At 42.5% G+C, this 18,881-nt stretch overlaps 1 protein-coding gene across 2 annotated transcripts; it reads left to right on the top strand.

Moving 5' to 3' along the window:
* The first annotated feature begins 2,416 nt into the window (after nt 1-2,416).
* Nucleotides 2,417-6,702, top strand: LOC124178138. Of its 2 annotated transcripts, none has more exons than XM_046561314.1 (2): nt 2,417-3,437; nt 3,622-3,641. In XM_046561314.1, the coding sequence occupies exons 1-2, from the start codon at nt 2,424-2,426 to the stop codon at nt 3,628-3,630; spliced, it is 1,023 nt and encodes a 340-aa protein (XP_046417270.1). In that variant the 5' UTR covers nt 2,417-2,423; the 3' UTR covers nt 3,631-3,641. The 2 variants fall into 2 exon arrangements, with proteins under 2 accessions (XP_046417270.1, XP_046417268.1); XM_046561312.1 differs by having other exon boundaries at nt 3,376-3,437; nt 3,622-6,702.
* Nucleotides 6,703-18,881: the final 12,179 nt, after the last annotated feature.

The raw sequence follows: 18,881 nt of genomic DNA, 5'->3' as shown, positions 1-18,881 counted from the left end.
TCCAGCGACTCATTCTATCGAGCAATGAAATCTATATCAGTGCAACCCAGTACACATTTAACTACAATTTATAAAGGTGTAAAAATCAATGCACGTTACAGAACCGAAGTGATGTAAATTCTGGCAAAAGTAATCATAGTCAGCCAATCTCTGTATACACGCAGGGAAGTGTACAGAAGAGCAATCATTCGGTGGTTAAAATACAAATATTATTTCCAAGACAGGCGTGCCATGACAAAACGGCTGGTTTTTCGTAATGTAACAATAACGGATTAAAAATCTTTGAACGCATTGTTGTAATTTGGCCACCGCTGGGTAAGTATCTGAAAAAATTAAGTAACAAGTTACATCCTGTAACTCGGGGATGCGCTGTGGTCGAAGGCGATGGTAGGATCTGACCGACTAGTGACTGCCGAACAATAAGCAATAATACGTAATGTGATTCGACCGGAGATGTTGGCAGTATTCTCCTCGAACCACCGCGCCTGCGGAAGAGAAAGGGGTGAGTTCGCAAAGGGCAGAAAGGCCTGGCAGCAATACGAGATAGTCTGGGACTGCGGGATTTCTTGTCGGCAGAGAAACGGAGGCCATCACAAAAAGGAGATAGCTTTTGGCCCGTTGCTTATTTCGTTCATTTCTGTACGCTGCAGCGCTGCAACGTCGATGTTGACGCATTTCAATGTAACGAGAAACTGTGTAAGCCGTATGCTATTATTCAGCGTGTTGTACATCATTTTCATTTAGAAATTTTATTCACACTGCAGATTTATCTGTGAAGCACTGCACTGGTCGAATCTTCCCCGTGAGATACATCAGTTACTATAAATGTATTTTGTTATTCATCTTTATATTTCTCACATGCTGCCTTAAAATCATAGTGTATTTTATTCGTTCAGAGTTTATAATACCGGTATTTCCACGGATGGAGATTGACGCGGTGACGCAGTTTTTCTTACTTTATATAGCACTGTTGCTTTCTCATTTTCTTCATGCTAATAAGAAATCTGGTATCTTCAGTTTCGATTTCCGTTCCTCTTTCTTTCGGAGGAAAAAGAAAATAAGGAGAGTTATTGTATAATTACTCACCGTGTAAGTGAAGTTTTGAAATTTCCAATCCATCTCCACATTTCAAGGTCCAAAGAATCACCTCCGACCATTCTCAGATAGAAATATGCTCCTGCTCCGTAATCAACTTGTTGACCGACGACATCTCGAGCACGGATCAACCAATTTCAGAACTTGTTAGATTTTGTATATGTTTCGTTCAGTGGTTTTTAAGTTGTTTCGATACCAAAATTGAAGAAAAAGGTCAAATTATGAAATCTCACTAATGAAACTATGAAACAAGCGGGAAGTTCGTTGGCTCGCCCAACATATTCAGCCAGATTAATTACTTGTTTTCAACTTTTCTCCTATCCGTTTGAAATTGTTTCATCAAACAGCTATTAACCGTGGTGCAAGTAATTTGCGATGGAAGTGATGAAACAGAAATTTAAAACAACACCACTAACCTATCCAACTTTTTTAACACATGGTTGACTTTTGTATATTGTTGCTTATCAATATTGAACACCTGTCTACCAAAAATATTAGCGTGTTCAAATAATAGTAACTGGAGCGTGTGGGAAAGACGTATTGAATTTGATGATACCACGGGTGATTGACCAGTTCAAGCGATTCCATATAACATGATTAGTAATGCAATGTCTGCCGCTTTTGCAAACAGTCATAGTGAAAAACAACTCAGACTTTGTGACAAGTGTGAGTTATTAGTTTGGACAGATGTATGTTTTAATTTGAGCGAATGCTTAAGAGGGTCAACAAAGTACACCTGCCGTACAAGTGCCGGGTAGTTGGCGATAGATTACCTTTTTTCTCGAGTATAGATTATTGTTCTTTGTCTTGTTGAAATCTTCAACCACTGCAATAAATATGTAAATATTGCAAGAAATCCGCATTATAAAAATATGGAATTGGCGCGCGTTTACCGCTGCCGATATCGTATGGCAAAATGATGGTGATACAATGAAAGTTATTACAGATGCGTAAACTCCATTGAAAATTGTATCAACAGTCAGCTTTATTCATGAAAAAATAAAGTAATAATTTACAGTTTTTTTGTGTTCGTATATTTATAGCTTGCAAATATGCTTTGAGTGAAAATTAAACTGGGTTGCGCGACGAGTGCCACATCGACAGGTAACGTTCACATGATAATCATTAAAATATCCAAAGTGTATGTATGCAATTGCAACACCATCGAATATCGACCTACTTGTGTACACAATTTGACAACGAATTATACACCAATTGTATCAATATGAAGTAATTCAAATTTAGAACACAGAGCTATATATAAGCAAGGTTCGGCATTAAAGAGTCAGATTCCGAAAAAAATGGAAAACCGTCGTATCTTTAAAGTGATGCTCGCAATGGCAGCACAATGCTGTCTCGGAGTGTTATCATCGCCTGGACAATCGCCTAACTGGTGTGGACTTAAAAATTACAGGGAGATCTCGGAAGAGAAATTTCGCACTGCCAACGAGAAACCTTTCATTTTCATGGCGTCTGCAATTATTGCCCTTATTGAGGGAAGAGATCCTTGTCACGATATCGGCTATGAATTAATGCAACTCAAAGAGGCAATGAATAGTGGAAATTTGGAGGCATTGTATTTAATTAACGATGCATTTGCTGGGATAGAGCCTTCTGCGACACCTGAAATGAGCAAATACATCATAAAATTTGGAGTGCGTGAAGTCATTAATGAACTTATTGAAACATTTACGGAAATATCAAATGTCCGGTGCAATAACCAGGACAGTATGAATAATTCCCAAATTATGGATAACATTAAAAAAAGGCAGAATTCCATTACATCTGGAGTCACTACTGTCGTCAAGAGCCTTTACATGAGAATGCAAAATTACCAGGCACTCCAACCTGGAATGGAATTTTTTATTAATCATACCGAAACCAAAGCAATTGACACCTGCGTGAGAGCAATTAATCAATTTTTTGAGGCAAGTTTGATCATGCTCAAGGCCTTTACCGGATCTGCCTCTGATAGTGAGGATTGTCTCTGCGCGTTGCACGAAAGAAAGAATAATACACTCAAGTTGTTTAGAAGAGAAACATATCTTCTGTACTATATAGTTGAATTTTGGGCTTATAGCAAGGCCGAAAAAAATTTTGATAGTTTACTGGAACAAATCATTCTTATACAAACGGGCCAAGACACGATGCTGAATTACATAGAAGCAGGTCTTAAAACGGAGTTCGATGCAATGGATTTCAAACTAAAATCAGTTTGTGGAATAGTTGACAATAACACTGGATGTGAATGCTGCAAATTCGACATGGCCGAAGAGAAAGCAAAATCCTACTACAATGCAGCGTATGATGTGCTTGAACATGTAACCTCATCAATAAATAAGGTAACTGCATCGACTGCTATAGCTACCCGGTTTTCAATAGCCGAATCAGTGAATCAAGTATGCAGCTACATTTTTGACGAAATAAGATTCAGCAAATCTACAAGTGATTCCGTGGTGCAAAATTTACATGATACCTACAGAAGCTTATCTTTGTCTGAAATAAAAAATCGGTATGAAATTTTAGACAGGGTAATTACAAACGATCAAACATCCACAGACTATATGGGTGATCTCTTAAAGAAATGTCAAATCAGTGCAATTGAGCATGCCCAATGGGCAATAGATCCTGTTTTCAATGGACTTGAGACCCTGCTTGGCACTATGAAAGGAACCGGGCATGGATGTAATGATAGTCAATCTTTGATCGATCGGTGCCGTGTAAATGCATCCTCAGGATGGGTAACCCGGTCTGAATCCTGGTTCAATACGCTGCGATTGCTTGCTGTATATACTTCGACCAAGGATCGTCAAAGCACAATGAATATGTCTCAGATTCAAATGAACGAACCACCAACTAACTTAAGAATATTCGATGCTGTCCGAATTATTTTCGATAAAATGTTTACCGCCTTGAACAACATTAATTCTGGTAATTATTCGTCGTCCAATTATTCCATCGAAAATTATACGGATGCTGTGAATGAAACGGTAAACCAACTCATAGGTGCATTAGACATTACTTTCAGCCCACTTGCAAAAATTACTCCATGGACATCCCAACCCGCACGGACAGAAATTATCGGCTTTGTTAGAAAAGCGATTGAGATTATCTTCAAGGCAATGCAATTGGCGCAATGTCGAGATTGTAAAGGATTTCAGGCTAAAATTGAAGAGATGGAGAAGCAATCATCTTCCAACTACACAGCTGCGATTACGAAGGCTCACGAATTTATTGGAAATTTCGATATGAAAGATGTTCGAGTGGACGCGATTATGAAACAATGTTTGAAAAAATCATTAGAAAGAAGTCAAGATTCATGTAAGAACATATTCTACGCCATCAGAATTCTCGCTGGGCAGATTTCCTCGTCGAGCAGAATTTCAAGCAGCAGAAGTGTGATTCTTCTCAATAACCTCCAACTTGAGTGCAACACCAATGTGAAATATCGAATATCTTTCACGTACCAGGCTATACAATTGCGCGTAGTAGTCAGTCTCATTCGGAAATCCAAAATTTCGGATGGTTTTTCTCTAATAGAAATGCAACGTCAGAAAGCTCACGCTGCTGTCGACAAAGGGTTTGATGTTTTTTTCAACGAAATCCGTACAAATGCCTGCAGCGCGAATTACAGTGGAACCGATATGATCGACAGTGCTGCAAATGTGACGTACACGTTCTTCAGGGTACTAACCGAATGTGCATATTACACAATGAAAACAGTCATCCCCGAAACTTCTTCGAGTGTAGCGACCGTTCAGGGCTCAACATACGCTGCGCTCAATTCAATGGTTGGGAGTTTGTTTACTATATTAAGAACAATCCAACAAAATGAATTGTCCGGAATCTTGCAGGAAATGGATATCATGAAAGATACAGCAGTCTGTTTAAGTCATGCTGTGATTGATAGTTGGTATGTACCGTTAATGAAAATAGCACACCAACAGAACAATACTGAAATGAGATACGAACTTAATAATACGATATTCACATTACGTAATATATGCAGCAATGTAATTGAAACTATGGTCAATGACATGAAGTACTATTTTCAATCTACGAACAATTCAATTTCAATAGAATACCAAGGGGCAACCTCAAAGCAGCTCTTCAAACCTGTTACTAACTCTTTCTTCGACGATATTCTCTTGGCGTTTACGACTGACGTAATGTGTAATGCGAAAACTACAGCTCATTCGTGTTAGAGCGTATAATCCACTCCCAATGCAGTGTATCAAACAATTAACATACCTGCATTCGATATAGATATTCTAATTCAATTCATATTAAAATGTTCAATTCATTAAATTAAACATTCATTTCATGCGATTTTTTCAAAAATTCTTCTTTCACTGATCTCGAAATTTTTGAATATAATTCGTTCCTTCCTATAAAAATTATCGTCATAGTAGGATATTTTATATTAAAGGGTGGAACTGATGGAGTGGAACAAGATGTTCAAATTTTAGACCTTTCCACGATCTTCACTCAAAATGAAATTGAGAACAGTGTAGATACCTTCGGTACTATTAGGGTTTGAAATACATATCCTTCTTCCACACTGACGTGTGCAGTTCGTACTCATTTCCATTTACGTTACAATAACGAAACAATTTGTTTTCAACTTTTACAATAAAAGAATTTATCGTTGATCTCCGTTTGCATTTGTTAACTTAACTGTGGCACAGGCAATTCAGGCAACGCTTGCGAAAGATATACAGGTGGATTCCGTTGTACTGTAAAAAACTTCAACCAGTTCAGCAAAACAAACCTACGTTTGTAACTGAACTATTTCTTTTGAATTGAGATGAATAATTTAGTGGATCCCATAAATTAGATTTAATTAAAGTCTGTCGTACCTCACGAATATTCTTGTGTTACAGCCAAGCTATTAGATGAATGGGAAAAGAGATATTAAAACAACCAAATCTCGGATTATTACATTCTTCACATTTTCTGTATATTAATACTTGTCAAATTGGACAGGTATTTCCGCTTTATCAATAAATGATTATCCAATGACACAAATCACTGTTAACTGTAAACTATTACAGCATGGAAATGCGATGAAAGCAATTTTCAAGAAATATCGAAAATCATATTTTCTAATTTCTAGAATCATTCTGATCTGAAAATCACTTGATAAGCAGTTCGAACTTAAATGATATATCCGTAATCACTGACAGACCAATTTCAACCGAGAGTTATCAGGATCTATCTAGTTTTCAAGGACTTATGTGTGTAATAAAATATTTGTTCGACTTAATTTCGAGCGTTGAGGAGCATATCTATGTAATATTGCATACCTACTATAGTCTTATAGGTGTTTAAAATAAAATTGAGAACAATTTGTATAATTTTCATTGATCTAGCATGATTTCGACCTATACGCCTTTACATCCTTAAAATACAGCGCATTACGGAATTACAATATTTCTAACATCTCAAACAGACTTGAGGTATTTCTAATGTCCAATCGACTAAATTCCGGTGAAGTCGTGTTACTTCATGAATTGTACGTTAACTCAAAAAGTTGATTGCACATGCTTGAAAGACGCATAAAGAACCATAGTATTTTAAAACAGATATCACCTGTATGCTCACTATATATGATGATTGATAAGCAAGGAATAAAAATTATACATATGTAAATTGTTCGTCATCCTTGATCATCATTTACGGCTCACCAACGACAAATCCAAACCGTTCACCCTCAATTTTTCTTTTACAGTGCTTGAGGCATTCACCACTTCAGCTACAATTATGACTTAGACGAAAAGGTCTACACAGTTTGAATTTGGGAGAGATATAATATAAAGTATGTTTTCATGGCATCTAAAGTAGAAGACTGGATAAATTGGTATTTAAAAACAGACGATGAATCAGGGAACAAAAATAACTTCATTCCCGTTGACTGACAACAGTTAAAACAGTAACCCAGAATATACTCATATTAGAGCCGGCTACGCAAATGCACTTATTAGCGGACATTTTTCACCTAAGATTTTTTGACTGAACGTTTGACATCACCTTTAAATACTTCCTCCAGTTGTTTTAATTTCGAGGAGCAGTCGTTACATCTGGTAGGCACTCGTCGTGTTAGTAATCGTCTGGCGAACCCTTAAATTGATTACTGTGCTGAAAAGTGCCAAGAGGATAAGTTTGCGGCGCAAGGTGAATTGCAACGCGCATTGACTTGACTTAATTCAAGATAGGCTTAAGTAGTCGAATTTTCAGACTAACAATTGCCTGTACAATTTGAAAGCCTGACAGGGCAACAATGTCTCGGTACGATCTGCAATGTTTCAACATCATATGAACCTTAATCAGGCCACTTCTAACTCCAATACAACGCATGCCTGGGCATCTACACAACGGAGGCTTACTTCTTTTCTGAAAAAATAAGGGGCCACAAGAATTATAAACGAGACTGACAATATCAATTTGCATCCTCATAATCGAATCAGCTACTGCTGTTAAGTTTCATAAAGTTTTGACATTCATTTACACTGTATGAATATAATTTTGCCGAACAAGGGCTCAGGTGGACCTTGTAAATGATACATCTAGCACACCTATCCGCACGCTTGAACGAGCGCGTATTACATGGGAAGATTCGAAGCTGGGGATGGCGAAGAAGGAGAGTCGATGGTACCGGGAATGGGGGAGGGATTGAGGTCAATAAAGCGTGCCGGAAGGAAGGCCGCTCGAGGCTACTTATTTCGCATATCAGTGGCATACGTGAAATCCCTGTAGTTGATATTCCCACGCGGGAGGAACGGGAGTCGGCCGACACCTCAAGGCAAAACAGTCGTATAAAAAGGTAAAATATCGCGGTTATTTTCTTATCGCGTACCGGGCCGTATGTAAAAACGAATAAAATCGTAGTAAGTTGCGTCGAGGGAACTCGCGTCGCTCGCCTCCGGGCACTTTGCGGCCGTAGAATACGCACGCCTTGTACGCCCCCCTCCGGGTCCTCGACTTCAGAACGGTGACCGATAGAGGATACAAAATCGACTCACCCAAAACCGCAGGGATTTCTTCAACGCGATCCGCAGCAGATCCTCGAACGAGTCTTCCGTTTTCCCGGAACATGAAGCAGGGCGCCGTTGATCGATACGATCCGTGAAAAACGTGAACCCTGGTTTAGGAGAATCGTGAAAATTATGGAGCGGAAATGCAGCCGTCAAAAGCATCCGTAGGTGTACGCATAACGAAATGTACAAGAAGAGGCGGACGAGGTCGGGAAGTGGTCTATAACCTTCTCTCGTTTGTAAATTGGGATCAGTGACGTCACGCTGACAAGGGGCGGTTCGTAATTTTATAGGATTCTATAACAACGGAGCATCGAGGATATCGGGCTCCTGGAGTGGAGTCGTCTTGTTAAAAGTGGCCCGCCTCATTGCCTCCAATATCTCTGCGCCGCACGCCGCCCGCTTCAGGACTCGGAATTTCAATAGCCACTCGCAGAGCAGCCACTTCGACATCGTGTGTCTTGTTATGCACATGTCTTCCGCTATACCCGCCGTAGTGATCCACTTTGCGATCAAAAAATACCGAAAGAAAAAGCAAGATTTTTAATCTTTTCCCCAGCGGCTGTAAGCAGGGGACAAGGCCCAGATCAGCTTTGACTCGCTGAAAAGTCTATTTCGCAAATTTGAGTCACAAAAGTTATCAGAAGTTTAATCTCACACCGGCTTCCATTTTTCGTAAATTAACGCAGCCGTTATAATATAAGTATAAGCCGTGGTGTCGATGTACTACTTCGTTCGGAATGCATGCGTATACGAGAGCTGAGAAATGGCAGTGAATCCGCGTGACTAATTATTCATTTCCCACTCCCTCAGCTCCGTAAACTCGTCTTCGGTCGGTTCACAGCAGTGTATCTCAGTCGTCGGCCGCATCAATTGCAGTTCCTCTGACTTAACCGCCTACTACGAAGAAAAAGTGGCGAAGAAGGAACAAAAAAACGAAGAGAATCAAAAAGAACTGCAAGTGATCTTACGATTGTGGGCACAAAGCGCCGACAGGCTCGTAATAAGTTCCGAGATCAGTGAAGCGACGACGTTTAATATGCGAAAGAAGATTCCGAATATTTCGACTCGAGCAAAAACCTTCGACCGGTTATTAATATTCAGCTGTTCCCTCACACTTCTGTTAATTTGTGTCGATAAGTTGGTACTCGGTGTACATGCTCTATTGTCGTTCTCCAGTTTCACTCCGCTGCTTTTGAACAAAGGGAAAAACCCACGTTGTTACATTATATCTTCAAGGATATGCACTCCGAGTAATACTTACCCAGTTGTTGCAATAACGGGCATCAATCATTTTTATATCGATGCTTTCAGAAAAAACTATTGCAGGCCGAATACTACGACGATAGGTATACAGCGGTACAACAAACGACTCATCGCTGCAATCACCAAACAGTATTGTAAATATTGTAATATAACTAACTGATGTTTAAACCACACAAAGGATTGCTTTACGTATGCTGTGCACATTTTCAAGTTCCCGCAACTAGGATCGTTTAGAAATTTCATCAGCGCGAGAACACAAGAGGCGTCAATGTACGGATCGAGGTATAATGACACAAGGCGAAGGCACGAAGAGCCATCCTGATCGTGTCTCCGAGTTGATTGCATCTTTCTCGAATGAAGATACGATTAACAACCGTGTGGCCGTAGACGTTGAACACGCGATCCTACGCACCAGTCCGGAAATGAAAAGTATAGAGTACACCGACAGAGGTAGAGCGCGAGGAATAAACGCTGGGTGAAGAATGTAAAGAAGGACGAGATATGGAGAAAAAGGAGAACGAACTAGTGACGGGACGAATCCGTCGGTCGGTATAAACGCGACTGAAAATACGTCGATCGTTGTTTCGCGTGGGAGGTATAAGACTGCGGCGGTTCGTTATGGCTGGGAATTTCAGGTCAATTGTTAAATTGATCAATGATTTTCATTCCTGGAATTGAAATCTTTATCTCCGCCGCGCGGTCGTTGCCCGAAGAATTCCCGACGGCGCGAGACGACCTCGTAAAAACTGCAATTATTATTATCTGCCATTTTATTGCAACTATAATACACGTTCATTCATTAGCTGTACTTTAGATCGAAATCTCCAAGATATTTGCCGCGTCTCTGAGACCGTGCACTAACTCCCCTCATTATCTCACCGCTCAGGTACCACAAATTGGGTGTGTGTGTGTGTGTGTGTGTGTGTGTTTATATACTAACGCGTAAGAACGAAGATGATCAATCTGGCTCACAGCCAATTCCGGAGAACTGATTTCAGAGCTGGTACGAAACGAAGCGACCAATCGGAGCCTCGAGATACCCAAATCACGGCTCGGTGTGTCAGCGCAACGATACGGGGGTGGCACAAGGTTGGGTGGGTGGGTGGTTTGATAGGCACGGGGTGGCGTGGGCACACTGGCAAATTAGAGGGTGTTCGAGACACGGAAGGAAGAGTGGCAGGATGGCAAGAGGGCAAGAGGGCAAGAGGCGGGCGAGGAGGGGGTGGAAAATTCGAGGGATGAACAAATGAAATGAAACTCTGTTGCCGTTGAGAGAGAGATTGTTTGTCGTTACGCCCTTCCTGCACCCCATTTTCCATTCTCGCGAAGCATCCTTTCCGTTTCTATTCCGTTAGGCTGGTTATTTGCCTAATTGCGAGCAGCGCCTGATAAATTTCAACAAATCGTCGATCCAAACGCGGGCCTGCTTTGTTTTGCGAATACCACCTACAATTTCTTCGCCGGATTTAGACGTTCTATCCATCTATATACTTGAGTAGCTGGAAATTCAAATTCAAGATCGGCAATTGCGAAGAGCGCGGATCGCGTCTGATTCTTATTCGAAACATACCAATTCAATACTTTGAAATTTTGGCAAACGGATGAGAAATTTATTGCCTCACCTGTAACGGCAGAGTGCTCAACAGTGTCCGGAAATTTGTTTGGGGTCATTTGCCAGCTTGCGGGCTTTTCGAGTGCCTTCATCGGAGTCTCTTTTTTACCACTGACCACGGTCATCGCGTAGTCCATCTTCTTTTCCCTCACCCTTTCGCTCTATCTCTCTTTCTCTTTCGATGCGTTCATTCTCCGCACGCTGACTTGCAATGTTCAAATTCACTCGAAATATCGTGATACGGTAAGCATAATGTTAACAGCAAGTTGTACCAGGTCGTTGGCAGTTTCATAGCTCGAAAGATACCATCTCCATTTATCATTTTCTCTATTCACTTCCTATGCCTATCATTTTTCAACTTTTTCATTGATCGACTCAATTTCCTCCAATGCTTGGCTATTAAACATATATCCCTGAAATTCAGTTTCCAATTCTACAAATGGGGTAAAACAATTAAACGATGTCAATTGTGCTCACATTTGGAACTGCGCACCTAGTTCTGTACCTCCTTGGAGCATCACGGATGCTGAATGGAAAAAAGGATATTATGCGAAAAAGAAGTTCAAATGTAATAATAACATGAAACGGGGACAATAAATTATGATAAGGTTGGCACGTTTGCTCATTTCCACTGCAGCGTCGACGGTTCGGTTGATCTTGGTCATAAAATGATAATTCTACGGCACTGGTCAACCGCGGGGATGAGCGGGTAATATGGACGAGCATGATGACAACATTGGCACTTATAATGCAAATTACGTGGTGACACTCGAAACGCAGTAACAGAGCAACGTAATGTGGGAATAAATAGCAACAACTGGTCGGTGCCTGGCTGTCAAACCCGCCCCAAAATATCATAAAGCATCGTTGGGAATCGTGGGCGTGACCGGGAACGAGTCCTAGGTAGGTATGCTTTTGATGGAAATATCGACTATCACGCATGTGTATCACTAAATTGTCCGCATAAATATGCCAAAATTGTGTACCGTCCACTTTATACTTTTGATTTATCTATCACGTCTCCGAAAGCTCGCTCTCTGATACTAAAAAATTTGAATAAAACAAAAACACTCATTCGTACCCGCATTATACATACGTGTATATAGGTAAGCGAATGCGAGTATTAACGATTTTTAGCCAAAGTCAACCCCCGATTCACCATCAAAATATGTTTTATTCAATTCGAACGATGCGTGGTACGAAGCTAGCGACGCGTGAAGATGCTAGTTGTTCACCTTTGTTAAAAAAAAATTTCATTTGTATTCGTTTATTTCTCTTCTTGTAATTCACTGCAACAGAAAGTGCAATCAGCTATTATTGAGGTATACGCGTAACATTTTCTCTATTGAAACATGGTTTTATTATGCGCACAGTGAACGCGCCAACGCTCGAGTTCATAAAGTAAATTTTAATGAACTGCATCGCGTATTTACTGCCATACAGAGAGGAGGGGGAAGGCGGGAAGAGAACTCAAAAAGGTAAATACGTCATTAGTCAGGACGGTCGGCGGTAGCAATCTGTTTTGTGTTTATTAATTCAGGCATAGGATTGAACGAATCATTTATGTGACTTGTGAATCGGTAATACGCTCGCAACTCACCGGCTCAGGGTAGGTATGCAGGCACTCGGGATCCGATACGCGGATGCTTTTTACACGGGGCGTCGCGACGTCCGTGAGATAGTGGCACCGCTTTACAACAGTCAGCAGGGAGTGTCGAGTGACTAACTGCATGATTGTCAGAAGTGCCTCTACCTGGGCGACAGCGCCAATGTGTCTTCGCGCTTAAACCGTCAGATGCAATTAAAATGGGACTTCAGAATTTTGACTAATTGGAAACAGATTAATTCCCTACACGATTCACCCACGAATGAAAATGCTCCATCCTCCATCTCCAACTTCATCGCTTTTCACAACCTGCAAATCCTAATCCACCATCGTTTCTACTTGAAAAATGAATACAGTAGCGATGATAGGTAAATTGTCATTAATTATGAAAAACAGTTAATATACGCAATCGGAGGAAAATACCCCATGCTATTGTTTCCCCTGTGGCAAATCATTAGTTACAAATCCTGTAATGATGATACATCCTACCCTACATTGCAGATATAATTCATTGTCAACCGATTCTAAAAAACAACGAACAGAGCATACTGGTAATTTATGGCCCTCGATCGCAGTGTTGCGAATTGTATCGATAATGCAGATATTGCAGAGAGGTAAGCGGGGGAGGCCAATTCCGCAGACTGGCGACACGTGCTACGTGATCAATTACGCTATGCCAAGTGCCATTGAGATTTGTCCGATAATCCCAGCGGTCACAATTACCCTCAATGATTTCGTGTATTGCCGAAATATTACCGTACGTATCGCAGAATACAACAAGCACTGAATAATGTCACACAATCGTCGATAAGTTTTTACATAAGTAGGTACAAATAATTGCAATTCAGTATCTGTTTCCATTTCATTCTGGTTGAACAGATTGATAAGCATTTCTCACGTATCGGTATATGCGGATAAAAAATGATTTTACGCGTCAAGTTGGTCAAGTTTTTCCGGAGTAAAATTAAACTGCCAAAACATTCTCTTCGTGCACAATGTGGATACCGATACCCTTGAATCTTGAGTAAAGGAAGACTGAGATGCGACCATAGATCAATGGGCCAAACACAGAGGCCAGGAGCGTAACGGAACACAATGGGAAAGAACATGCAGTGCACGCGGTGTGTGCAGGGCCTACCCCAACCGGGTCTGGATTCGTACGCTAGTTTTATCCAGCGGTGAGTTGGAGTGCAGCTTGGCCGAGAGTGGTCCAGTGGCCTACTGTCCCCGTCGCGGCGCCCCAAACCCAATTTCCCGTGGCAACCAGACTGGCGCCCAGACGCCTCTCCGGCCTTCCCTTTCGTCTCTCTGCTCTCTGTGGGACGCCCGAGTCGAGGCGAGTGCCGTGCACTACACTTCGTAGTTCGAATGCCTGCAACGGCACTCTCTCCAGCAGAGAAACGACTACAAGTATACAACAGCGGCCTCCGAAGTCCTCGAAGATTAGTGACAATGAGTCTATTGACGGGGTCCTGAGTCGACCAAGCTTTTCGTTTGGTTCATTTTCTTTCAACTTTCTGTTGTACGGTAGGCCAGTGGAAGAGAGGAAGTCTGGGAAATTACTTTCTAGCCAGTCGCAGCGTCACACCTTGTTTCCAAAGATCCTGCTATTCAGGATGAATGATCGATAGGAAGACGCTTTCGTTCAATTATTCGTTTAAAAGGTGTGGGATGTTACCATTCCGGAGACGAATTCAGAGTACGTATAATACAGAAATTATTCTGTTCAGAAACTGGTTGGAACTGAAAGCGCAACGTCTTGTAAAATTTCAAAATGTAATCGGAAGTAGGTATATTATCGATGGTGAGTGACATCGACAATTTGTTTCTGCTTTTTTCCGCAAGTATCACTTCACCTCAACAGAAGCGTATGCAATAGCTTTTGTGATGAAAGGGAGGTATGGAATTTTCCGGATCAAGGCGTGATTCTGAATTGCATCCGATGCGTACAGTGATGATTTCCAGGACTTAGAGAAGGGATTTAAGCCCGGCGAGAGGATCGCGGTATACATGCAGTGACTAATTTACAAGGTAGCGCGTAAACACTCCCCTCGTCAACTACCGACCAACTTGACTCGCGAGTTTAACGAGTTTAAACAAATCGTGTATAATTTGTCGTCCGTATCGCCGTCGCTGGTGCAGGCGCACACAACGATTGCTGACAATGCGTAAACATGCGGGGAGACGGTCCACTTGAAACCTGAAGAGGCAACCGTCCAGCAGCACTCGGTACGACAGACAGTTTCTCGAGATATTTTACGTTTGAAAGCCCGAACTTGTTCGCTTGAGTCAGGTTAGGGCCCCACTTGACATTGATTTATCCTGCGCCGCGCACTGATCTTGGCTGCACAGTTTCCCGTCTAGACGCCGTCTTCTTCTCTCACGCACTCCTTGCGAGGGACTCATGGCTGAGAAAGTGGTCCCCGGTCTAGCTGTGAAACCACAAAGTTCAATCCCATTGCTCCTGTTTTCACGGAGCTGGCACGATTATCGTTGATTCGATGTTCAAAAAGTATCCTGGATTAACAATATTCACGTACAATACTCCTGAAAATCTCTGAGAGCCGATTGATCTCATTACTGGAAAACAGTGATCCGACGGTTGCTACGATTCAAATGCTCGACCTTTCAAGCAAGCAACATTTCACGCCGCCGTTGTGTGAAGTGAAACAAGATATTCGAGAAAATCATGGAAACGCCATCCTTCGTAGTACAGAAAGTGAACACTCGCATATCGCAGGAAAAACAATATCTTGTACATGTTATTCACGAGGAGTGTTAACTACCACGACACCGGCCTGCCGCACGTATTAGCTGCACTGCACCGACGCCGGACGTCGGTCCGGTTAAAAAATTCTGAATAATAAACTAAGTACGGCATCGGAAATGGCATTGCGTATTATTTATATGTTATGAGGTTGGCGGTGACGGTGGCAGATAGCCGCATAGCTCGCTTTCGCGTTCGCGCTTAAACAACGCAAATAACATTATTAGGTGCCCAACATCCGGTACATAAATTTCAGCAAGCATTCCTGTTTCGTGTTTAGCACGGTGTCTGCGGTGCACGTAGATTCCGTAGCAGAGCGTGTGTTTGCAGCTAAGTTCGTCTCATCGGAAATGTTTAATTTTTCACGCTTTTAGCTTTTCCTCGATTGATTTAAACTTGGCTTAAATCAAAGATAAACTGCGAGTGACAAGTCGGACCCTGAGTTGCATCGACTTGTTGTAGCCTGTAACTCCGAAATTACGTGATCCGAATGCAACGCACGTGTGTCATGGTAATTACAGATGATTTTGTCAGTCATTACGGAGTTGCATTTATAGTTAATTAAATTACCGTTGAATCGAGGCGCGTGTGCATTCCGAGCGGTTGATTCAGGCTCAACAATTATGCGGGATCGTGAAATTCTTGAATTAGCGAAATCCGCACCGGTCGGTCTGGACAACATATTGCCTGCAGTGCAAATACAATAGCAGTCAATAACGCGTGTGATTTGTGCAATATACGGTGTCCTAACGCACCCGGCGCCAGGCATTCGACGCGTCGAATCGTCCACCGACACCTCGACCAACCCGCCCACCTTTGCAGACCGCACGCATATAAACGCATCCTGCACCGACACCCACGCAGCAGCGTCGTGCCAAGTGTTGCAGATTGCAACGATAAAATGTCTACCTCGTGTTCTTGTCATTCTCAATTGTTTCATGCGCTTCGTCCGCTCTAAACACCAACGGTGGATTCGCTGCGGCCACCGCCGAAGCTTTCCGCGCCGCTACATCTTCGGGCGAACAAATTTAGAGGTAGATGGCTAAAAATTCAACATTTCAAATTATCAGGACAGTTCTCCCGCTGAATGGCTCCTCGTTAAATAAATAATTTGTATCACTTGCAGAGAAGGTGGAAGACGAATGACATTTCGGACCTATTATGCGGTGTCCTCGATTAGGACAATCTTGTAAAGTCATCGTTGGTTGCAGAGTTGCCGCATAACTTTCTTACGAGACTGCAGGTTGCATTGGTCAGTTACGAAATAAACTCGAGCACTTCGCTTTTGTTACGCGATCACAAGACGGTGTCATCTAAAAGTCTGGGGTGTCGGCTCGAAGTGACGACGATTCTTCACCGTCCGCGGAACGAGAATCGTGATCACCGAGCTGAAGGAGAACAGAAACGCGAAGGAGGGAAGTGTATAGGAGTCAATTTCCTTCGTATTCTGAGCTTCTCATACAACTCCTGGAGAACTTCTCATAAACGGAATTTAAATCGCACATCGCAATAAGCGAATAAGAGTTCAAGCTAAAAACTGGTGGAGATCTTGACTTGTATGAAAAATAACTTTCCAACCTTTACGGCTGATGAAGGTTGGAAATTTCACACAGCAGATCCTTGATTTCCCGTCAGGAATAGCACCGCGATTGAAACGAAATCAGCTGCATCGCTGACATAGAACGATCAGCGCGGTGTGAATTTCGCAATCAGAACGGCGATGGTGGACTGGGTGATTTGCCAATGGTTCGGCATACAGCCGGTTTGCAGTCGGAAGTTGGGGGCACTGTCGAGATTCGCCCAGGAGACAGAACGCGCCGTGAACAACAATAACGCTGCAGCGTTCCGCAACGCACACGTGCCGGGAAGTAGTCACGCACGGAGTGTCCCGCGGCCATGTGTGCATGTGATTGTACGTGCGAACCGTTGCGTAGAATCGGTCGGTCGCCGCCGGCGGCGGCGCTACGCGATACGGCGTCGAGGACAGGCCCGGACACCCGGAGGGTGGCCGAGGGGTGAAGGAGGGCGGAGGGGGGAGCGGGGGATGGAGTAGGACAGGGCGAGATGGGATACATATAATTACCAGAGACAGAACCCTGCTCCATTTCACATATCGCGCACCGTGTGATCGCGTCACACGGCCGACGCCTCGCTACCACCGGCTCGATCACAACCCCCTGCTTCGGTTTACTACCAACACGACCACCACCACCGCCGCCAAAACTCATCGGCGATATGGTACTAAACCGTTGAAGAACGTGTTTGCGTGCACGTGTATAGTTTCCACATGCATAAGCGGACATTCACGGATAGCGGGCGAATCACCCAGAAATACACTGAGCTTCGAGTGAGCAAATTGTTTTTTCGAGCTACGAAAATCTTCTCGCAGAGCCGATTATCTCGTGAAAAATGTGCAATGGCTATGGCTTTGCAATTAAACTGTTTCGAGTGGAAATTGTAAGGGTTGATCGGCAGCGCCGGAATTGAGCATATGCAGAAGACACTTGTCAACTAATAGTTGGCATCATTTTTAAAGCATGGTTGTAAACAATGAGATACGTAATCTGGATCCGGGTGACATGAGATATGTAATCTGGATTATGAAAGTAGTTATGTCTGGTTACATACAAAACATTGAGCATCATTAAAACATGAAATCATTAAAATAACAATCCGAATCAAATTACAGGACCCAACGTGAAAGTCTATCACGAAAAGCTCCATATATATAAATATATATCAGTTACAGCTACAGTTACACAAAAAGCCAGCTTCCTATTTCGAGATATAGCGTATAGTAAGTCTGCACACTGGCTTACTTCTATTTATAGCTATTTGTACAAAGGTGAAGCTATTTTTAAACTCAGATTGAATTCTTAGCTGAGTTCTTAGCTCTCTATTATCCTCATCTACCTCACCTTTTTTTAAACACGTCATTCCACGCTGTTCACGGGTTGTAGAAGCGGATCGGAGGAATGACGGGATCCTTTGAATCGGAGTGAAACGCCGGTTAGACGGTACAAATCGCGAGTAATACGTGACTGTGCATAGAGCGTACAATAGGCTTCGACATATTGACGTCGACGGGAGGGACGGACGGCGTGGCAGATTCAACGCGTATAGGCATCCGCCTGCGTCGTGGTGTAGAGTGGGTATATAGCGAAGCAATTGAACGGCGAATGATTCAATTTATCAGACCAATGAGTTTGTCAGGTGCCACTCCATACACACCCCGCCAGTATGAATGCGAATTGAATTTGATTTAATGTTGCACGTATTTCCGCGCATTACACACTAGAAATACAACGGATCGCTTTCACGCGGGGCTTGCGATTACTTTCTCGGTTGAAAATCATTCCGAATGAACTGAACTTCCCAGCCATGTATACACGGTGTATTAGACAGCACCGCAATGCGTACCATATTTTTCATAATTATCCAGCATTCGTAGCGTCCTTGGTCTAAGAGCTCGAGTACCAATTAGAGACTTTTAATTAACGC

This window comes from Neodiprion fabricii, chromosome 3 (genome assembly GCF_021155785.1).
Source record: "Neodiprion fabricii isolate iyNeoFabr1 chromosome 3, iyNeoFabr1.1, whole genome shotgun sequence".
Classification (NCBI taxonomy): domain Eukaryota; kingdom Metazoa; phylum Arthropoda; class Insecta; order Hymenoptera; family Diprionidae; genus Neodiprion; species Neodiprion fabricii.
The sequence above is the reverse complement of the archived record's forward strand: the minus strand, read 5'-3'. Positions and strand labels throughout refer to the sequence as shown.